Source organism: Acartia tonsa, chromosome 8, assembly GCF_053477335.1.
Source record: "Acartia tonsa isolate MP-2025a chromosome 8, ASM5347733v1, whole genome shotgun sequence".
Lineage (NCBI taxonomy): Eukaryota > Metazoa > Arthropoda > Copepoda > Calanoida > Acartiidae > Acartia > Acartia tonsa.
Window position 1 is genome coordinate 33,939,625 of NC_137267.1, and position 22,976 is coordinate 33,962,600.

At 33.5% G+C, this 22,976-nt stretch overlaps 2 protein-coding genes across 2 annotated transcripts; both read left to right on the top strand.

Annotated features, from left to right (window-relative positions):
* The first annotated feature begins 2,461 nt into the window (after positions 1 to 2,461).
* Positions 2,462 to 5,696, top strand: dgt6 (dim gamma-tubulin 6). Its single transcript, XM_080170191.1, has 3 exons — positions 2,462 to 3,596; positions 3,954 to 4,803; positions 4,983 to 5,696. Exons 1-3 carry the CDS (start codon positions 2,652 to 2,654, stop codon positions 5,447 to 5,449), a joined length of 2,262 nt encoding a protein of 753 aa, XP_080026317.1. The 5' UTR covers positions 2,462 to 2,651; the 3' UTR covers positions 5,450 to 5,696.
* A 187-nt stretch (positions 5,697 to 5,883) lies between these two features.
* GCS1 (mannosyl-oligosaccharide glucosidase) lies at positions 5,884 to 22,820 on the top strand. The gene is made up of 19 exons (XM_080170190.1): positions 5,884 to 6,022; positions 6,468 to 6,557; positions 7,299 to 7,384; positions 7,647 to 7,787; positions 8,718 to 8,795; positions 9,009 to 9,386; positions 9,757 to 9,871; positions 11,478 to 11,545; positions 12,247 to 12,371; positions 12,748 to 12,870; positions 13,065 to 13,136; positions 13,793 to 13,929; positions 14,150 to 14,259; positions 14,862 to 14,974; positions 19,084 to 19,244; positions 19,529 to 19,660; positions 19,908 to 20,271; positions 20,538 to 20,624; positions 21,410 to 22,820. Exons 1-19 carry the CDS (start codon positions 5,992 to 5,994, stop codon positions 21,519 to 21,521), a joined length of 2,523 nt encoding a protein of 840 aa, XP_080026316.1. The 5' UTR covers positions 5,884 to 5,991; the 3' UTR covers positions 21,522 to 22,820.
* Positions 22,821 to 22,976: the final 156 nt, after the last annotated feature.

The window sequence follows — 22,976 nt, forward strand, 5'->3', positions numbered from 1 at the left end:
GACATGGAGATATGTCCAGTTAGACTTCAACAAACTAAATGTTTTCCACACTAAAAATCTCCGACGCATATGCAAAATATTCTGGCCAAATACAATTTCCAACAATGAGCTATTTGTTCTTACTAAAAGTATGAGCATAGAGGATGAAATTAAAATGAAAAGATGGAGGTGGCTAGGGCATGTTATTAGAATGGGTACTCTAAGATCTCCAAAGGTGGCTCTACACTGGAAACCCGAGAATGGGCGGAGAACCAGAGGCAGGCCCAAGAAGACCTGGAGAAAGACTATCCTGGAGGATCTGGAAGAGCTGGAGATGGAGTGGGAGCAAATGGAGGAGAGAGCACAGGACAGAACGGCTTGGAGGATGTTTGTGTCATCAGCCCTATGCTACAACCGTAGCGACGGGCATTAAGTAAGTAAGTACTTTTCCATTTTTAAACGCGGTATTTAGCGCATATCAAGCTAACAACTTTTGTTTCATTAATATTCTTTTTTCTTCTTGTGATGATTTGAGGAAATACTAAACAAGTTGTTAAAATATCAAATTTTAAAAATAATTCAAAATCTGGCTTTTCTTGCCTTTACAAATAAAAAAGTAAAAACATAATAAAAATAAATTAAATTCCTTTATAGTTGTTAGCTCTGTTATAGTTGTTTGAGTGACGTCTGTTATTTAACCCGTTTCATCAAATTTTCATAAAATAAAAAAATATATATTTAGAAAAACATTTTAATGATCTTATAGATTAAAAATTCTTGAAGCTCAAACATGTGTTAATGTAAAGTTTAAGATTAAAATTATTTGTTGATGGTCGTAATTACCCCCCCCCCCAATAAAATCTGTTTTGGAGGGTATTTCCCCCCCAAAATTGATTTAAGGGGGGGGTAATTACCCCCTCCTAAATAGTTGGGGGTGCCTACGGCACCCCCAGGGTAGGGGTAAATTTTAAATGGGGGGGGGGTGTAAAGTGAAAAAAGTTTAGGGGGGGGGTAATCGCCACTTTACCCCCCCCCCCCCCCCTTGGACGTCTATGCCCCCCACCTTCAACTTAGGAATTTTTTTATTTGTTTAATCATTTAATACGGAAAAAGTGTTCCTCTATTACATATTATATCTCTTATAGGTATGCTATAGGGATTGAAATATGGGGGGAGGGGGTTGAAATACACAAGCTTTAATAGGAAAAAGGGAAATGGGACGCAGGGGGGTTGAAGATGTTAAAAAAATAAGCATTAGTTGTGTGTAATACTTTTCTTACTAAAATCAAAATTTTCATTAATTTGTTATTATTTTAATATAGATAACATACTAAATTTAAAAAAGGGGGGAGTGATGGCGCAATTACATCAGAACTTAAACAATGAGCAAAATGGTCTAGATATTAAGCTAAATTGTTGAACATAAGCCTAGACTTATAGGTACTACATCTATATGGCAAAGAATCCTAATTTTTAGGTTAGGTTGGGTAAGATTAGTCTAATGCTTATATTAGCTCTGAATTTGATTTTCTAGACCTTAAATACCCATGATATGATGTACGACAATGTATACTCTAGAAAAAAAAATGCACTTAACCCCTGTGGGCCACCCACCTAGCCCGCTGGGGTTGGTCCCTGACTTGATGGATCATCTCAAATAATGTCCTCATGAATACACATAATGTATTCAAGAAAAAAAACTAAGAAAAACAATATTAAAAGTAGTTTCTAGGTAAGGTTAGGTAAAATACACTTAAGCCCTGCGGGCCACCCACCTAGCCCACTGGGACTAGCTTGAGATTACTCTAATGCTTATTTTAGCTCTGGATTTGAGTTTCTTGGCCTAAAAAACCTATAATTTGATATATGACAACCCATATTTCAGAAAAAATGCACTTATACCCTGCGGGCCACCCACCTAGCCCGCTGGGGGTTGGTCCCTGACTTGCTGGATCATCTTAAATAATGTCCTCGTATATAGACACAGTGTATTCAAAAAAAAACCTTTAAAAAAATAATTTAAAAGTTAGTTTCTACATCAAAATAGACCAACAAAGGCCTATAAACCCCATTTCCGCAGGGTTTTTCTTACCTAACCTAACCTAAAAATAAATTTTTTTGAATTATTTTGCCATTTAGATGTAGTACCTTTAGGACTAGGCTTATGTACCAAGTTTCAACCATCTAACTTAATATTTAGACCATTTTACTCACTGTTTAAGTTCAGATGTCATAGCAACCCCACCCCCCTTTCTGCGAAAAGTTCTCTTTTTTAGCTTAAATTTCGTAAAAAACTCTTTTTTTCGACTTTGTATTAGCACAAAAAAAAAAAAAAAATCATTTTTCTGCAATTTCTGGCAATGGGGAACATAAAAATTAAATTTTTATTCATCTATCTTAAAATTTGGAGGAGTTATGATGATTTTTATTTCACTACCCCTAATTTTTAACCTACAGTGACGACAAAACTGCAGTGCGTTCAAAGAGATACTGATTTAGATACATTTAAAGGATACTTAACTAAGTGTGGCTTAAGTATATTTTGTTTTTATGTAATAATGTAAACTGAGAAGAAAAAAAACATTATTTGTCATGTAGTACGTTTAGGTGCCTAAATATAATTTTAGTAATAAATTAACCCTGTTCTATGTTTTAATTTTTCAGATTACACAATGTTTGATAGTCGAATACTTGGTCAAAACCTTCGATTAATGGGATTCAAGAATGACGACCCACAGCAGCCAAGTGAGGAGTTGATGTTTGAAACTTCAAATCACAAAGGTTTCCAGCAGGTCATGTTTTTCTTGCTCTCTGAGCTCGATGGTGAAAGAGCCAAGAACGAGTTCAAGAATTGTTATCCAGCTCTGGATAAGAAACAGGAGGCTGAGTTTAGAAAGAAGGTGGCTACATGGATGAAAGAGTTACACAGAGCAAATCCTGCGCAGTGCCCTCATCTTAATCCATCTCTTCTACTTTCGCCAGGAGGCAGAAAGTTTATAGATTTTTTCAGTAAGTTTATCACACATGTTCAAAATATATTGTTGGCACGAAAAGATATTTTCTTTCTAAAACGCGCAGTTACCAAGGACAAAGAGATGCAGAGAAAATGGATGAAACAAATTATTCTTCAAACAGAAGCTAATATTAAAAGTTCTGTAAACTCAGAAGCCCACATAAAGGAAACAATTGAAAGTGGCGAAACAGTGGCTCAAAATATTTCTAAAAAGGTGTTTGAAATGAAGGCCAGGAAAACAAACATAGAGAAGGAATTAGAAGCAAAGAAGAAAAGCATCCAAGAAAACAGTCTTAAAAATCCGATTGTACCATATGATGAACTTAAAGAACAATATAAACAAGAATTCGTCAATCTTAGACAGAAAATTATTATTATGAAAGAGAAGACTGAACTTAGTTGTGAGCTAGCTGAAGATATTATGAATACAACTGATCAATCGAGGGAAAAACCTTCAGTAGATTTTACTGCAATACCGCCAGAGTTGGTGAACGTCACTGACCTGCTGTCAACTATGGAAAATCTTCTACAGAAAGGATTAGCTGCTAACCTAAAAGTCAGGGATCAAAATCTTCCAGATATTGTGGCAGATCTTCCACTAAAGGCAGGTTTATAAGGATAAGTCAATAGGTCTAGTTTTCCATTTATTTATGATTTTTTTAAAGACAAGGTCAGGAAATAAACTATTTCCTCATTTATTTAGGTATGCCTTTAAGTAAAAAGTAAATAAAAAGCTTTTTGTCTTTTATCAATTATATTTAAGTTTTCAAACATTATTACATAAAACTAACATATCCAAATAAACCAAAAAAAAGTCTAATTTTAACTGATATTATTAGAAATAAAATTCTTGTAAATAAATGTAAAATACGTGCATTAAAAGATATTTATTAGCCGCTATTTAAATTATGTTCATTACTTTTGTTGGTATATCTACTTATCTTTATATCCCTGGTTAAAGGAATTGAAAGAGACAATAGCAAAACTGTTGGTAAAGTCAAAACAGCTGAAGGAGCTAAAGAACTCTTTAGAGTTATTTCATGAAGATCTCTCTGTTAAAGTAGAAGAACTCTCCAACCTCTCTTATCAAATAGATTGGAAGATTGTGTTTGGAGGATCAGAGCGGGGAGGTTCGGTAACCCCAGATCTTGTCTTACTTCCTCCGACACCCAGGGACAGTCTGAATCAAGGCAAATCCAGCAAGGAGGACACACGAATGTGTCATAGAACACCTGATGTAATATCGAGACTAAAGCTCATGTCTCCAGCCAATGGTGGATCAGTAGTAGATACGAATTCAAGCAGAGCAAATCTTAAAGTTCCTGGACATATCCCTGTTACTTCATCCGCTGACAGTCCTGCTGGCCTGAACATGTATAGAAAAATAACGCCAGACAGCAGTCCTTCTACCTTCAAGATATCCCGAAAGATAACTCCTGAAAACAGTCCTCTACTGAAAGCTACTCTAGAAAGAAACCTTCAGAGACTATCTTTAGCTGAAACTGAAAGTGACACGGATAAATCAGTTGATAAACAAGTCGCCACAAGTGTTGGTCATGATTCAAAGGCTGCTGTATCTGTTGAGGATTTCAGACCTGCGCTTTGTAGCACCATGAGAACTGACCAGCTTCCGGTGATACAAATCAACAAATCCTCAATAAACAAGGACGATTCTTTAACATCTGAGCTGGAATATTCCAAAGGGTCTACTGTGTTTTCCAGCGAAGGAGGTGCAGCCTCTGGCACAAGTCCAAGTTGCACTGCTGACAAAATCAAGAAGTACAGGAAGATTCTAATGAACATTGACAAAGGTAAATGGAAATTATTTAACTTTAATCTGTACATCATCATTGCCATTAATCTCTTAAGTATTATTAGACCAAGTTTTCATGGGCCTTTGGAAGCAGCCCGTAATAATATTGCATTGCTGGTACCTTTATTTCAATAAGTATGAGAAATTACTTTATAGGTAATATATTTCTAATTTTAGGTATCAGTGGAAGTGAAAATCCACAGACGATATTCACAAACCCTAACAATTCTGAGGAAAAACAACAAACAAATGCTGAATCGCCTCCTGGTGTCAAATCTTTGAATCAAATTTGGGACCAAGTTGTTCAAGTAATAAGTCCTCGCACAAGTCCTGTTGTTGGCAACCATACTCCAGTTGGACCTGGTAGATGCAAGAGTACCAGCTACTTGACTCCACAACCGGGCAAGACTATGCTAAACTTATCAGCACAGCAAAACCTAGAAGCCGCCCTGGAAAATGAAAAGGATGATATTAATGAGACAACAATGCCAATATTTGATACACCTGACAAGATGACGCTGGAAGAGTTTATGGAGAGAGTTGCCATTACTGGTGATTATGATCTTAATATGGATAGGATACTTTCGGAAGACTTGGATGATAGATTCTTCCTAGAGGATAATGAGAATATGAAAATGTGGTAAAGTAACCAAATACCTACTTTGTGACTATGCTTCATGAAATGTTGTCATCCTTGTTCTAGAGTAAACCAGTGCTAAGAACGTTTTGTAATTCTAATATTTATACCCATATTACGCTTATGTACTTTGTACCTAGTTATTTCAAATTGAAATCATTTAAAGTACCTGAAAAAATTCTATTTTTATACTCATATACCTATATGATATACCTACCAAATCTACTTTTTACCCTATTTCAGATTAAAAGAAATGTTTTGTCGTATATTATAGAAGCACTTTGTCTTTTTCAAACAAGTTACAACATTACAGTGAAAATACATACCTATCTAGCTTAGTATCTAAAATGTAGCTAACTTTTATGAAGATAGAAAAATAAACTTAAAGTGAGATTCAACTTTTCTGAAAGAAAGCTTAAAAATATTTCAACATGTTTGAATCTTAAAATTAGATCAAACTGGTGAAGATTTGTGACAAAACAAAATAAAAATTTACAACAATCAAAGAAAAAGTGCAACATATATTAAGTAAAATAATTCAATGACCATATGCTTCGAGGAACAGTTGTCTTAGCCACAGGTTTATCTTCTTAATGTATTCTATTTACAAAGTAGTTGGATGTGTGAGTGTTTATGTAAGATCTCGTAAACCGCGAAATCCAAAACTTATTTATCCGCTTTCTGTGTCCTGCCTAAGAAATTATCCTAGCCATTCATTTTCTTGATTTTCAAAAATAACAGGGTCTTTTGGGTATAACTTTGAATACAAAATATTCTGGGTACATTGTTTGTACTTTGAATAAAGTATAGGTAGGTATAAAAAGCATTTTAAATGAATAATTTTAGGAAAAAAAGTTTCAACAATTTTTATGGGTTTTTTCTTCTTTAAATGAAGATTTCTCTTGTTAATACAAGGGTGGAAGTTTATTAAATTTCCCTTTTTATTTCATGAAAATACCTACCTAAACATTAAACACAAGGTACCTATCGTAATTGTTGTTATGTTTCATACCCATTTATTACAGGAATCTACAGTATGGTGCGTACTCGCCAGAGAAAGGCTGAGAAAGAGCAGGCGGGAAAAGGAGATATCAAATATCCATCCACTAGTAAAAAGGAAAAGGCATATTCTTTCTCTTTGAATAATAATAAAAAAAAAACAGAATATATTTGTCAATAAAAGATTAAGTTCCATGAAAAGCATTATACAATTTTTAAACTAAAGTTAAACCCAAGTTTAAGGGGGGGGGGGGAGTTTTGACACATTTGCGTAAACCTAGTGTACAGGATTTATCTTTGAACTGAGAGGATAGGTTATTAAAGATAAGATCATTCTTATATGATGAACTTCGCGCAGTTTTAATTTTTTTTGGATAGGCCTCCAGGTTCCGGAGCTCCAGGCCTCCAGGTGGTCTCTGTACAGGTAAAAATGAAAAAATAAATTGTTTTAAGAGTTAGATGTCAGCTTATGAAACAAAATAGGTAGGTATGTTTATTCTTCAAATATGTGAATAACATTCTAAAAGATGCATTTTGTTTTATAAGTTGACCTCTAACTCTTCAAAAAAAAATTAGATTTTTAATTTTTACTTGAACAGAGACCACCTTGAGGCCTATCCAAAAAATCTTAAAACTGCGGGAAGTTTATCATATAAGAATGGTTTTATCTTTAATAACCTATCCTCTCAGTCCAAAGATAAAGCTTATACACCAGGTTTACGCAAATGTATCAAAACTCCCCCCCCCCCCCCCTTGACTATTTCCAGAATTTTAATGCTATACTAAACTTAAATCATTTGCTTGATATAAATAAGACTTTTGTTTTATTTTACGAATAAGAATATGTTAACAAACTCAGAGAGACGAAGGTGAAACATCAACTGGAAAATTATATTTATTTGCTGGTTTGGGATGTGTCATAGGTGTTCTATATTTTGTTTATCAGGAAATTGTCATCTTAATTTAAATAAAAGCTTTCATTTTATATCCTTGTATACAAGTAACAAGATCTGTGTGCAATGGAGAATATAGCTAACCGTTATGGTTCTCATTTACAGTGTAGCTCCTCATAGGTCCTGGGAAGATTTATAACTATTTTGGGGGAGGGTACTATGACCACAAACCTAAATAAAATGACCCCTCCTCCCCACAATTTTTTTATTCTAAACTAAAATCTGTAGGCTATAAGATGACAGCTAAAATTGCAGGGTTACTTAGAAACCCGAGTTAACACACCCTTGAATTATCCTCGAGCTGTGAGAGAACATGGGTTGGATTTGCCTGACAGATTCTGGGGCTCATACAGACCTGGCGTTTATTTTGGCATGAAAACCAGAGCTCCCAAGGTCAGTTCTACTTTTAAGGGATAGTTCAAAGAAGTGCCTTTAACAAGTTTGTTAGGGTACAGGGGTGTATATTTTCAAATTTGACCCTGCTGTGGTTGGGGGAAAATATGTAAAAATTAAGAGAAATGAAAGCATTTTTTCCATTTTTCTCACCTTTTTGGTGAAAAAAACTAACAGAATATGTGGGAGGGGGGATAATAAATAAAATAAAGAAATTTGAAAATATTTTCCATTTTATTTCCTTCCTTGCTGGAAAAAAACTAGGAAGGAAAAAAAATAAAAAAACTTTGCAGCAGGGGAAAAAATTGAATCTTGTGCAGAATATACATTATACACCCCTGTTCATTGTGTTACAAGTTGAGACTCGATAGGTAAATAGGTACCTATTGAAGAAAATAAGTACCTATTGAAGAAAATAAGTACCTATTTAAGAAAATAATTACAGGAGCCAGTAATATATATATACTAAATTGCAATTGGTTTTACTAACCCTTTTTCAGTTTATTCATTCATATTTCCTTCATTTTTTACAACTGTGATTAACAAGATAGTTATTTTAAAGATTTGTGTCCCCGACGACGAGCGGATGCGCTACATCTCCTATCTGTGCGGGTTGAACATAAGCAGGTTTTTTCTAGGGAAGGATTGTTAGCCCCACCCAAACCCCCTGGACTGGGGGAAGTGACCAGAATTAAGTCTGGCATCTACCCTGGGACCTTTCCAGCACAGTAGGACTCTTCTGGTGAAGCTCCTAGGGTCATTGATGCACGGTGCAGGATAGACGGCGTGCACGTACCTGGTCTCCCATCCCCGCATCTCACATCTCCTATCTAATGTAGGCTAATAACATAAGGTGTAGGAATTTGGCTTTGCTAACATAGGTCTGTTTAGATATATTTTTATGTGATTATTTTCTCTATTTAATTCAAGGATATGAACACAGGGTTGATGTGGTTTCTGCCCCAGCATATTCAACAGAATGGCCTTGCACTCAGACATTGGTGTGAACAGGAACGGAGGGCTTTTACATGATAATAAATTTTGTTGATTTAATAAGATTAAAGAAACTTGTATTTTTGCAAACTAAATATTAAATTTGACCAATTAACAATTTTAAAGTGTACCTAACCTTTGAAAGTATGTGTTTTTTTTTAAATGAATTTTTATCTTGTTTTGTATCTTCTATCATATTCACTCTTTTATAAAGCTTTTTATTACAATCAGGGCGACAACCTTAAACAATTTGGGTGGAACAAACACGACGGCGTCAACTTTGGCATCCAGACAATCATTGATCGCTCCGTCAACATCACAACGAGCTTTGTAAAAACGCCGGGCGGCACATTTGGCGGGGATTGGTCCAACCGGATTGACGTCAAGCCGTTGCAGAGCAGCAAGAAGAGTAGTAGCAGTGCTGATGATATGGAAATTGGTCTCCTGTACTATGTAGCACTGGATGGGGGTGTGGGGAGTGATGCACGTGGCGGGACTGTTGACACCGGGGATTCTAAATTGTTGCCGGTTTATGCAGATGACGGCAGCTTGTCGGAGATAAGAGGTAACTCGCCTAGTCTTGGCTCTTGGAGATTATGGTGGAAGGTAGATTTTTATTACATACACTTTATAAATTGGGCGTTATCCTCTTAGAAATATTTTTTTTCAATTTTGAAATTTTTTGAAATTAACGATAATGATATCATAAATGGAGGGGACATTGGACTGTTTATTACACTAGTCCACAAAGTTTTAAAATAACGTTTTCTATTCGTTGGTTTAACAACTTTGGAAACTTTTAATGAATTTTGATTGGTTTGTTCATGAAGTTTAGTGTTTAAACGTTTCAACCACTCTTTTTAATTGACAGAAGAGCTAATTTTGTTTATCGTCATTGGGGATGTACAATGTACATCTATTTATCGTCCACTGTCTTATCCCTTTAGATCCATGTAATGAAATACTTTGTATTAAGGTTAATCGTGGTGCTGTAAGCAGTGCGCACCATCTAGTAACAGTTGTACCTGGATTGGAAACTTTGACAGATGCTGTGCTTAGCAGTCTTAGGCTATTCAATGGTCGCATTGTAGGTAGGTCCAATCCTTAAAGGGAACTATCCACGAACGAGAGCAAGTGATTCTAAGCACCTTCCAGCATTGATCCATAGTATTTTTTTAGTGAATATACTAGGTTTATGTTAAATATTTGGTTTATCGACTAAAAAGTTGGGTTTCACCATGTTTTTATATGAAAAAAACTTTGAAAAGTAAAGCATTTTTTGGTGCAATATCATCAAATGTTTTGATGAGTTCAAACTTCAAACTGTTTTTAAAAGCTTTGACACAAAAGTATATTATTTTGACTAAAAATGTATATTTAGAAAAAGGGTTGGTAACTTGTAATATTGTAAACAGTTCAATTAAAATACTTTTGCAATTTATAGCATTTAATGCTTTTCTGCCGTGTTATTATATTTTGTCCTTTGAACTCAACAAAGCATTTGATGATATTGCATAAAAAAAAACGATTTACATTTAAAAGTTTTTTATATGAAAACATGGTAAAACCCAACTTTTTAGTTGATAAACCAAATATTAAACATAAATCTAGTATATTCACTTTAAAAAATACTATGGATCAATGCTGGAAGGTGCTTAGAATCACTTGCTCTCGTTCGTGGATAGTTCCCTTTTTATCGATTTTCCAACGCAATCACGATTGGCCAATAAATTATTATTTATAATCTCCTAATGTGTATATGAGTCCTAATTTCTGACAATTACGACTAAATCCGGAATAAAAAAAACCTTGTATGGCCATAAGCTTATACTTTATCACCTTTTAAAGCGCTAGACTAATGGGTGAAATAACCAGGGTATGAGGCAAAGTTACACTACTCAAACCAACTGTCTCTATTTAAAAGTTCTAAATGCCTTCTTTTTTTCGTTAAAGGAAACGCTTTGTGTGTTTTTCTAGTATTTTTCAATCCTTATACTAAAGAAACAGGATGTCTGTGTGTCTGTGTATCTGTGTGTCTGTACTGAAGGATCTCGCTAACCGCTGAACCGATTGGGTTTTCTTAACAGGGTAGATTGTCATATGTCCCGGCAAGGTTTTTAACTATTTTGGAGGAAGGTACCACCACCCTCCCAAGAGAAATCACAATAAAATTGAAATATTTCCACCGCATAGTGTCGCTAGCGTAGTCTCACTAGCGTAGTCGAGCTGCTTAGACGCATGAATTTAACAATTGATAACATAGACAAGTTATTTCTCAAATTAGATATTTCAAATAAAAAAAAACATTTAAAGGCCACTAGATGCCTCTAGGGGGCATAGCCGGTAGTATCTTTATACTTCAATATGCATGAATGTAAATTTATATTATATTAAACTAGCTGCTACGCCCAGAGGCCTCTTTGGACAATTTGAGGAAATGGGAATAGGGGGAAATTGACCTTCTACGTTCAATTTTAGGGTAGAAAATAATTTTTCCTAGGGCACTAAGTGCCCAGAAACACGAAATAAAACAAAAACTCGTTATTCTGTTAATTTTGGTTCAAATTGAGTTATATATTTTTAAAATGAAGGATAGCAATTAGCTAGATCCTTTGCTACAGACAAAAAAAAGCTTACTACTTTATATAATAGGATAACATTTTTAGTCTAAATATTCTCTAAAACGCTTTTTTTCAGGTTTGGACTCGGGAAGGAGTCGTCATACAAACAAACCAAATTTTATTATCTTCCAACTAAATATGAAGGTAAGGAAAAATATTCTCTACCTACAGTAAGATATATAAGTTTTCGGAATTTTAATGTTAGGGGGAGATTTGAAATCTGCATCAAATTTTAAGGATTTTTTATAAAATTCGTTTTTTGTATAATTCTTTATCTAAAAGCAGAAATGCATTTTAAGTTAATTTATTTTGACCAATAGGATAGGTGGATTTTAAACTACTTGCGCTCTATTTGGTTGAATGATGTACGCCATCCAATCAGAGAGCAGATTTTTTAAATCCACCAATCACAGATGTCAAAATTAATTAACTTAAATTGCATTTCCGCTTTTAGATAAAGAATTATAGAAAAAACGAATTTTATAAAAAATCCTCAAAATATGATGCAGATTTCAAATCTCCCCCTAACTTTAAAATTCCGGAAAACTTATATATCTTAACCTACAGTATCTTAATCACTTTTTTAAGTTTAAACGTAAAACACATTTTTAAAGTCTAATGTTCGCATAAATTTGAGATCGATCTTTCAAACATTGAAAATCAAATTTGGATAAAAATCTGTTTATTCAAGAATTGTGTGGAGAATGCCTGGTTATTTAACAGTTTTGTTAGCTGCAAGGGGCCAAAGGCGATTAATTGTCCAACCCCAACTTGTATCGTAATTTGAATTTTTTTACTATTCTATTCATGTTTCTTAAGGTTATTTCTCATTGCTTTTCTTGTAGGGTGCCACTGAGCTAGACATTGCATTTGAGAGTGACAGTAACTTAAACAGAGAAGAAAGCTTAGTTGATTATCAGTATACAAGAGCTCTCAAAGATTGGCAGGCTAAATTTGACCTCAGATTCGAACAGGAGTGTTGTCAACTATTTTGATAATATTCATGATTTATTCTCTCTAAATGAAGAAACTGACTAGGATGATGTATTTTTAAAAATATTAAATCCTTTGCCACACCACACTAGAAACTTAAAGTGGGAAAGGGCAGGCAGTCTCTAGCCATCCATAACACCCTTCAAAAAAAATATTTAAAGGCTAAGTTTGACATAAACTTTTTATGAAATCAATGGCATTAAACATGACCAGGACTAAGATTTGCCTTATAATTGTTTTTTTGGTTTAGCTGTATAAAATCTTAATATATAAAAACACAAGCCCAATTACATTTTTTATGCATAAAACCTACCTAGTTAAAATAAGTTTGAAATATTTGACATGCATTATTGACAGACCTTCCATCTATCTGGAAAAGGATTTAATGAAAGTGCCATTAATTTTGCCCAGTCTGCTATGAGTAATATGGTCGGTGGTATTGGATACTTCTATGGGGCCAGCTTAGTTAAATCAAGGTAATACAAATTAGATGTTGATTTAATACAGATAAAATAAGGACTGTAATGATGTAAAAAACAATTATAGAAAATGTATTTTAATATTAATACGTAAATGTCTATGATAAACGGGTAAAAAATAATAATAAATACTTAACTACTTACCTAGTCCATAGGATATTCAACAAAATAATATGAATTTTTAATTTTAGATACAATCGTCAACCTGTGCCTTATTGGGATGCTCCACTTTACACTGGTGTCCCATCTAGATCTTTCTTCCCTAGGAATGTGGCAAATTAAAGATTAAAAGTTTCCTAGGGCGATTTCTGTGCTCGACTAGGCACTTTCAGGATAATGCTAAGTATTTTTATTAGACTTAACGTTAAACATCTTGTTCTGTCCTTTACAATTTAGCGTTTTTTTTGTCAGGGATCTTAAGTGATAAGACAATATTTCATTTGTAAATTATTGGTGGAAAGGTTTGCACGAATCAATCAAGATTTAGTTCAAGTACCCAAAAGATTTTAAGCCATTTTTATAAAACTGGGTAGGTACCTACCTAATCAAAAATATGATACAGATTTTATTTTATCAAGTTATTAAATAGGAATAAAAAATTTTTTAATACCTATTGTAATAATAGAAAAATTAAGATATTAATAGTCATGAAAGTTTACCAACGATACAAAGAAATATGTATTTTTCCTACACAAATAATCGATAGAAAATCATTAGAAATAGATTTTATTACACATTCTTTAAGATATTAAAAATGCTTGTTTACAATTTAAGTAAGGCCTAACTTGGTCTTCGCTGGTTTTAGGCAATAAAAGGGGAGGTTAACATTATGATTTGTGATTCCCTCTCATGTCCAATAAAAAATGTAAAAGCTGTTTTCAAAAAATCAAGATGTTTTAATTTACACATTATTGAACGTCAGGGGCTTCTTATGGGACGAGGGATTCCACAATTTGTTGATATCCAAATGGGATAAAGAGATCTCTGCTGACATCCTGGCGCATTGGATGGATCTGCTCAATTCTGAAGGATGGATACCTAGAGAACAAATTTTAGGTAAGCATTTTAGAACATGGAAGAGGGGATATGTTAACTGATACTTTAAACTTTTTATACATTGAATGTGGGTAACATGTCAGAATTGTCGTATCTATTTAATATGATTCTTTTTTATTACACTATTATCAATCCTTTACAGTCCATCTATGATTCTATAACATGTTGATATCTAAAAAAAAAGGTTTTGTCAACAAAAAAAAATAATTTTATATTACAGGTAAAGAGGCGAGAGCTAAAGTGCCAGCAGAATTTGTTGTTCAGGAGAATAGAAATGCCAACCCTCCAACCTTGCTTCTCACTTTACACAGCATTGTTCATGATCTTCAGGTTCTTTAAAGGGGGGGGGGGGGCGAAAGTGACACTTTTTGAAACCAAAACTAAAGGTCAAAGGACATTTTGCATGGCAGTTGCTTTATAGGGGTACAATATGGAACTGTGAAGAAACGGCGGCGCAACCGCCGAAAACCGCCGAGAAAAGGCCAAAAAAAATTCGGCGGGAAACGGCGGTTTTCGGCGGTTGCGCCGCTGTTTCTTCACAGTTCCATATTGTACCCCTATAAAGCAACTGCTATGCAAAATCTCAGACCTGTAACTCTTTTTTTAGTTGAGTTCCTTGGTTGACTTTTAGTTTTGGTTTCAAAAAGTGTCACTTTCGCCCCCCCCCCCCCCCCCCTTTTAGAAGTAGATCAATAAGACATTCTTTAGTTGTATGCCAAAATAAGATTAAGCCAACAAGCGAAATAAATCTAAAATAATATTTGGGAGGCAGATAAATTCTTTAATGTGTAGATCACGTTTAGGTTTCGTTTTTTTCCGAATTAATTTCGTTGTTGGTATATGCTGAGTTGTATATGAAACAAACATTACTTGATTAAAATCATGCCTACCTCTACCAGTGGAGTTTCAATTAAAAAAAAAATATTTTTTAGAATGGTATGACAGATTGGTGGACTGGTTATCTAAGCCGAATGTGGCCCAGGCTTGTCACTTGGTATTCTTGGTTTAATACCACTCAAGTTGGAGAACTCAGAGGAACTTATAGGTAAGATATTCAGTTCGTTCCCTCTAAGTGCCTATTGAGCACTGCCTCACTCCCCCCAGCCTCCTATTTAAAATTGGTATAACCAGTACCTAATATAACTTGACTTTACTAAACACATGAAGGAAAACCTTCAACTGCCCCCCTACTATTTTCAAATGAGAATGTGGGTTTCTCAATAAGGTAATGTTTAGAAAATTACCTGCGTTTAATGTTTGAGTGAAACAAAGTCTGCCATACTAACATAAAAATGAAAAGTTACCTACTACGTTTAATTTTTTTCATCTTTATATATTTAAGGGGGGGGGGGGAAGTTCTGCCACTTTCGCGTAAACAGTGTGCAGTGGACTAGGTATTGATTTTAGATTATAGGTTATTTAGGATAAAAGTTTACTTTTGGGTATTAGTTCACGTATATTTAATCATTTTTTGAATAGGTCTCCAGGTTCAGGTGCTGCAGGCTGGAAGGTCGTTTCTGGACAGGTAAAAAAATTCAAAAATTTTTTTTTGAAGAGTTAGAGAGCAACTTATAAAACAAAATATGCTTCTTTTTAAATGTTATTAACATATCTGCAGAAAAAATTAAATTCGGCCTCCAGGTTCAGGTGCTGTAGGCCTCCAGGTACACTCTGGACAGGTAAAAATTGTAAAAAATTATTTGAAGAGTTAGAGGTACACTTATTAAACCAAATATGCATCTTTTTGAATGTTATTACCATATTAGAAGAAAAAATGACAATCGGCCTCCAGGTTCAGGTGCTGCAGGCCTCCAGGTACACTCTGGACAGGTAAAAATTAAGTTTTCTTATTTGAAGAGTTAGAGGTACACTTATTTAACCAAATATGCATCTTTATGGATGTTATCATCATATTTGCAGAAAAATTTAAAATCGGCCTCCAGGTTCAGGTGCTGCAGGCCTCCAGGTACACTCTGGACAGGTAAAAATCAAAATTTCTTATTTGAAGAGTTAGAGGTACACTTATAAAACAAAATATGCATCTTTTTGGATGTTATTACCATATTTGAAGGTAAATTGACAATCGGCCTCCAGGTTCAGGTGCTGCAGGCCTCCAGGTACATTCTGGACAGGTAAAAATTTTAAAAAAATATTTAAAGAGTTAGAGGTAAACTTATTAAACCAAATATGCGTATTTTTGGATGTTATTATCATATTTGAAGGTAAATTGATATTCGGCCTCCAGGTACAGGTGCTGCAGGCCTCCAGATCCATTCTAGACAGGTAAAAATTAAAAAAAATTATTTAAAGGGTTACAGGTACACTTATAAAACCAAATATGCATCTTTTTGGATGTTATTATCATATTTACAGAAAAAAATCAAATTGGACTCTAGTTTCAGGTGCTGCATGCCTCCAGGTACACTCTGGACAGGTAAAAATTAAAATTTCTTATTTGAAGAGTTAGAGGTACACTTATTAATCCAAATATGCGTGTTTTTGGATGTTATTATCATATTTGAAGATAAATTGACAATCAGCCTCCAGGTTCAGGTACTGGAGGCCTCCAGGTCAACTCTGGACAGGCAGATAAAATATTTTTTAATACTTTTTAATTTGGAAACCTTACCTGGATCCTGTTGACTGCTGGTTGTTGGTAGCCAGTTAAAAAATCCTAAATGGTTATTTTTGAATTTATAGGAATGGTTTCTAAAAAGAAAATGGCTAAATTATAATAATTTAGTATAATATAGCATTTAAGGCTCCAGACAGGCTGTAGGCGGCCTCCAAGAGCCTGCTGGACAGGTAAATCAAATGTGTAATCTTTTATTTAAAAGAAAGGTATACTATGTAGAAATAGAAAAGAAACTTTATATAAAAAATTAGAGCATAAAATTTGCAATGTTATCCTAAATAATATTCACATAACTTTCGTCATTTACTTATTTCCAGTGAACAATAAATTTTTCTTCATTTTAGAACTCTGAAAAAAATATTTTACAGATCAAATTATCTTTTTTTAAATATGTACAACTTACATTATCAAAAAGAAATACATTATTTAATAAAATACTGCTTAACTAGAAGACTAGATTTTTGTATCTTAATACTTTGTATTTAGAATATAAAAAAAACTTGTCAAATCATACAAATACATTATATAACAAAATACTGCTTAATCAACAGACTAGATTTATTTATCTTAATACTTTATATTTAGAATATATGAATAAAAATTGTCAAATCATACTTATTCATTACCAAGAGAATGTAAAGTTAGTATATAGGGAAGAGCAATTCAATCCTGATTCACTATCTCTAACAAATCATCTATTTCAAAAAGTACTTCATTTTTTTCAACAACAAGTAAAACTACATGTTTTTCAATATAATCAACATCTACCTCATAGATTGGACGACTATCATCATTTACATAAAATCTATTGCCAATCTTATGGACAGATATATTATGTCCTGTATTATTTATATCAGAATCGTGGAGTATTGAGGAAAATTCATTTAATTTGTATGTTAAAGAAATAGTATTACCCTCAACTTAAAGAAAAAATTAACCATGAATACCCAGATTGCCTGTAAATGCAAATATATTGATAAGAAATTGATAAAGTTAGTACTTACCCATTCACTTGTATGCATGCATAAAAATGATAAGAATTGTGTAAACAGACCTAAAGAAAATAATTTTAAATCATGAGCAAATGAAAATTCCTCAAGCTAAGATTCAAAATACAAGATATTACATTTAAATCATTAAAATCAATCTGAGCTTTAACTTTATGTCCAGTCTCGTAACTCAACCTGTTTATTTCTATAAAAGTCAATCTTCCCTCACAGTGGATTCTTCTACCAAATATCAAATATTACCTTTATTGGAATTTACCTTGCCAGCGGCCACAAGCAGTCACCAGTGGTCACCAGGATCCAGGTAAAGTGTCCAAATCAAAAAGTATCAAAAAATATTATAACTGCCTGTCCAGAGTGTACCTGGAGGCCTGCAGCACCTGAACCTGGAGGCCGATTGTCAATTTACCTTCAAATATGGTAATAACATCCAATAAGTTGCATATTTGGTTTAATAAGTGTATCTCTAACTCTTTAAATAAGAAATTTAAATTTTTACCTGTCCAGAGTGTACCTGGAGGCCTGCAGCACCTAAACCTGGAGGCCGATTGTCAATTTACCTTCAAATATGGTAATAACATCCAAAAAGATGCATATTTTGTTTTATAAGTGTACCTCTAACTCTTCAAATACGAAATTTTAATTTCTACATGTCCAGAGTGTACCTGGAGGCCTGCAGCACCTGAACCTGGAGGCCGATTGTCATTTTTTCTTCAAATATGGTAATAACATCCAAAAAGATGCATATTTGGTTAAATAAGTGTACCTCTAACTCTTCAAATAAATGTTTTTAATTTTTACCTGTCCAGAGTGTACCTGAAGGCCTGCAGCACCTGAACCTGGAGGCCGATTGTCATTTTTTCTTCAAATATGGTAATAACATCCAAAAAGATGCATATTTGGTTAAATAAGTGTACATCAAACTCTTCAAATAAGAAATTTTAATTTTTACCTGTCCAGAGTGTACCTGGAGGCCTGCAGCACCTGAACCTGGAGGCCGATTTTAAATTTTTCTGCAAATATGATGATAACATCCATAAAGATGCATATTTGGTTAAATAAGTGTACCTCTAACTCTTCAAATAAGAAAACTTAATTTTTACCTGTCCAGAGTGTACCTGGAGGCCTGCAGCACCTGAACCTGGAGGCCGAATTTAATTTTTTCTGCAGATATGTTAATAACATTCAAAAAGAAGCATATTTTGTTTTATAAGTTGCTCTCTAACTCTTCAAACAAAAAAATTTTAATTTTTTTACCTGTCCAGAAACGACCTTCCAGCCTGCTGCACCTGAACCTGGAGACATATTCAAAAAATGATTAAATATACGTGAACTAATACCCAAAAGTAAACTTTTATCCTAAATAACCTATAATCTAAAATCAATACCTAGTCCACTGCACACTGTTTACGCGAAAGTGGCAGAACTTCCCCCCCCCCCCCCTTATTTTAGTATTTTAAACTTTAAGTAATATTATACTTTCTAGTAATTTATTCAATTCTTGTTTGAAAGGTGGAGAGGCCGTAACGGAACAGCAATCCGTGAGTTGAACCCTAAAACTTTAACATCTGGATTGGATGATTATCCACGGGCCTCGCATCCATCACGTGACGAACGTCACCTGGATCTTCGATGCTGGATGGCCCTGGCCTCGAGACTTATGGCGGATATAGGTACACACTACACATTTTTAGTCATAAACTTTCTATAGTAAGAATAAGATGTAAAAATGTACATGAAATCTAGATTTCAACAAGAATTAACTGTTCTTTTTTGTATAATTTAGTACAGATTTAACAATGATTATGAACAAAGGACAAAAGACATACTTAAAATCTTTGTTTTTAAGAAAATTAATTAGATAAGTATCAAAGCAGTCCAGTATTTGTTAACTGTATATTATCTGATTTATGCTTTTTTACCGCATTCTTTTCCTTATAATTATTTAATATGATAGGTCAGCTATTGGGACGGTCAGACTACAAAAAGTTTGATTCTACGGCCAGATTTTTGTACAACAACGCGTACCTGGAACACAGACATTGGAGCCAAAACCATAAAGCTTTCCTGGACTGGGGACTTCATACAGGTATACAGTGTTTTTTAAGGGACTAAAGTATAGCCCTATTTAACCCACTTACCAATGGCAGACGATAATACTTAAATTAATTAAATCATTATCTCATTTTTACTAAATACCTACTAAATCAGAGAAAGAAATAATGAGGGATGTGTGGGGGGGGGGGGGGAATTCAACTACTATGGAAAAATATACAGTATACACCCCTGTTTGATTGTCTTTAAAAATAGTTTCTTCTTAGATTGATCTTTTTCAGATGATGTATCCTTACAGCGTCCCAAGCCAGTGCCTGGCTCCCATCCAAGCCAAGCCAACAAAGAAAAAGTACGTGTTGTCATATCCGACCCTCAGTTAGGATTTGTTAATTCCTACGGTTACGTCTCATTATTTCCATTCCTGCTACAAATCCTCGAACCTGACAACCCAAAGTTGGAAATAATTTTGGAGGATTTACTGAATCCTGATTTATTATTTACGCCGTACGGCCTGCGGTCGCTGGCTAAAACGGCACCGTTGTACATGAAGAGGAATACAGAACATGACGCTCCATATTGGCGGGGTCCTATCTGGATTAATCTTAACTACCTCACCATTAGAGCTTTGCATGGTTATGCTAATAGGTAAGTTGATTTTTTGACAGAGGAAAAAGAACCTGATAACACATTTCTATATACTAAAACATAATTTTTCTTACGTTTTTTCATACGCTATATTTTTTTCCCACCGACCAAAAACATTTAAAAACATAAGGAGCTGAAAACATCCAATAATGATAACGCTCCGTTTGAAAAATGATAATTTCTATGTATGTTGATATAGATTACAGCAAATAAGTCTATACATATAAAATACACTCTATTGAATATGTATGTAATATTATTTTCAGGGAAGGACCATACAAGACTCAAGCTCTAAAAGTATATACCGTCCTTCGGGAAGCTGTCATTAATAATGTCATGAAAGAATATTACAGGCATAACATTTCTTACTAATTTACATTAGGTTTTTGTAATTCCAATAACCTACAAAATAAATGCTTTTCTAGGTATTTTGAAAACCATATTATTGTTCCCAAAAAATATGACGCATCCATTTATCAAGCAAAACTAATAAAATACTATTTAAATTCATAGGTCTATTCCGTCATCATAAGGATGTAGTTGAACCTTAATTTTAAGAAACTTGTTAATGAATGGGGGTAATTTTTTTCGTGTTTTTCATAAAGTTGTATGCAACCGTTTAATCAAATGCGCTTGTTAGGTCTAACTGTTTTTAATTATGACAATTTCATATATATATATATACATTTATTCATAATTAATAACAGTTTGATATAATAAGCGTAGTTGACTAAACGGTTGCACTCAAATTTACGAAAAATACGCGAAAAAAATGACCACCTTTTATTACAAGAGTGTATATCTAGTGTTTACCTATTGATTTCGTGTAATTACCCCTGCACTGTTGAGTGCTGCTTTTCAAACTTAATTCATAATAATAATTTATATTTTTTCTATTTAAGTCAAAGTAGCTTAGTAAAGGCTTGGCGTATGTTAAACCAGGAATAAGGTATAGCGAACAAGCGAAAAAAATCTTTAAAAAATAATTTGGGTGGCAGATAAAAAGGTCGTCAATTCTACTAAGTGTTACCCTTCAACGACATCTGAAAATCAGGTATAGATTTCGTGATTTAAAAAAATTAATTTCGTTGTTGGTATAAGCTGATGTTAAACATATAAGAAATGTGATGGTGTTCAGAACCGGTTATGTATGGGAGCAGTACAACGACAAGACTGGGGAGGGACAGGGGTGCAAACCTTTTACAGGCTGGTCTGCACTCACTGTTCTACTCATGGGAGAAACTTACTAATCATCTGGTTATCTCAGGGATAAAGGGGGGGGGGGGCTATGAAAGATAGATTAATCATCTTATGGGGATTAGTTTTTCTGCTATTGTCCTTTCCTTTCTTTAAATGATTTAGAGAAAGAAATTATCAATTGTAAATTTTATGTTTTGGCATTTTTGTTTCAGTTTGTTTTATTATTGGTTGTTATTTTTTATTTATATTTATTTATTTTGTTGTTTTTTTACACTATTTTGAACGGCATTCTTATTTTTTAGTAATTGTTAGTTTTTTTTTATTATTTAATAATAATTACCTAGGTAACATTTATATTTATATTAATTCTGTGGGAAAAAAACTTGCCTTTAGTTTACTAGATATTGTGAATTGACTCATGTAACTGTGATCTATTTTATTCATTTTGTTTAATGATTCAAACTATGTTGTCAGCCATTTTTATTCTGGAATGTAATGGCTATGAACAAGTCTTGGCAGCTGCCATTTTTGTGCAGCACCGCTCCGGATTGTCTAGGAATTCGGCGGCTTTAATAAGAGATTGCCTTAAAATCTAATTGTAATGTGATTGTTTGTTATCCGCAGTTGTGGCTGCGAATTTTCTTAGATCCACATGAGACTGCGGCTGCCGAGTCTTGTTTATATAATATGAATTACTTTGTGGATTTTTAAAAAGAAATTATCTTGTAGTGAAAGCTGCTTTAAGATAGATTGTTATACAAAGCCATTTTTGAGCTTATGTTTTTTAGTATTTTACAAGTAAATGGAATCTTTTTTTTTTGTTGTTGTGATATCACCGTATTTTTACATCACCATATGTAGATGAAGTTTAATTAAGATATTATTAAAGTGTAATTTAATTTATGATTTTTTAGTTACTTTTTATTTTTACATCACACTAGGTAAATCATAATATTTAAGTTAAACACATCTTTATTTGAAACTTAGATTTTACTAAGTATTTTTTAATTATTTTAGTTTACAAAACTTAATACTTTCTATGTCATAATAAATATGTAATTAAAGTTGGAATATAGCAAAAAATATGAACAAAGAAAATAAAATTTGCATAAAAAAGGTTAATTTGAGTATTGCATCGATCTCGTGATCTAAATGTACCATTTCATCAGTTATTATTTCTTTTCCATTAATGAGAATAACATATTGATAGTATTTAAAAGTACTAGATAATAAGATTACGCAAATGATGCAAAAATCTTGTCCCCTTTCTTTACATTACACAGTTTGCTTTTATTCCTCCTAAATCATACACATGTAGTTTTAGATAAATCTGATGATTTTTTTTCAGACGCCTGTGTATAAATGTGTGTAATGGTTGGTGTCTGTAAAACTGATGTAAATGGATAAATTCGTTGTCCGGCTGCCTAGGGGAGACCAATTTCAAAACAGCAATAAGAAATCTAGTACAAAGGTATAACGTTTTGTAATAGCGTTTTCTTATTTTT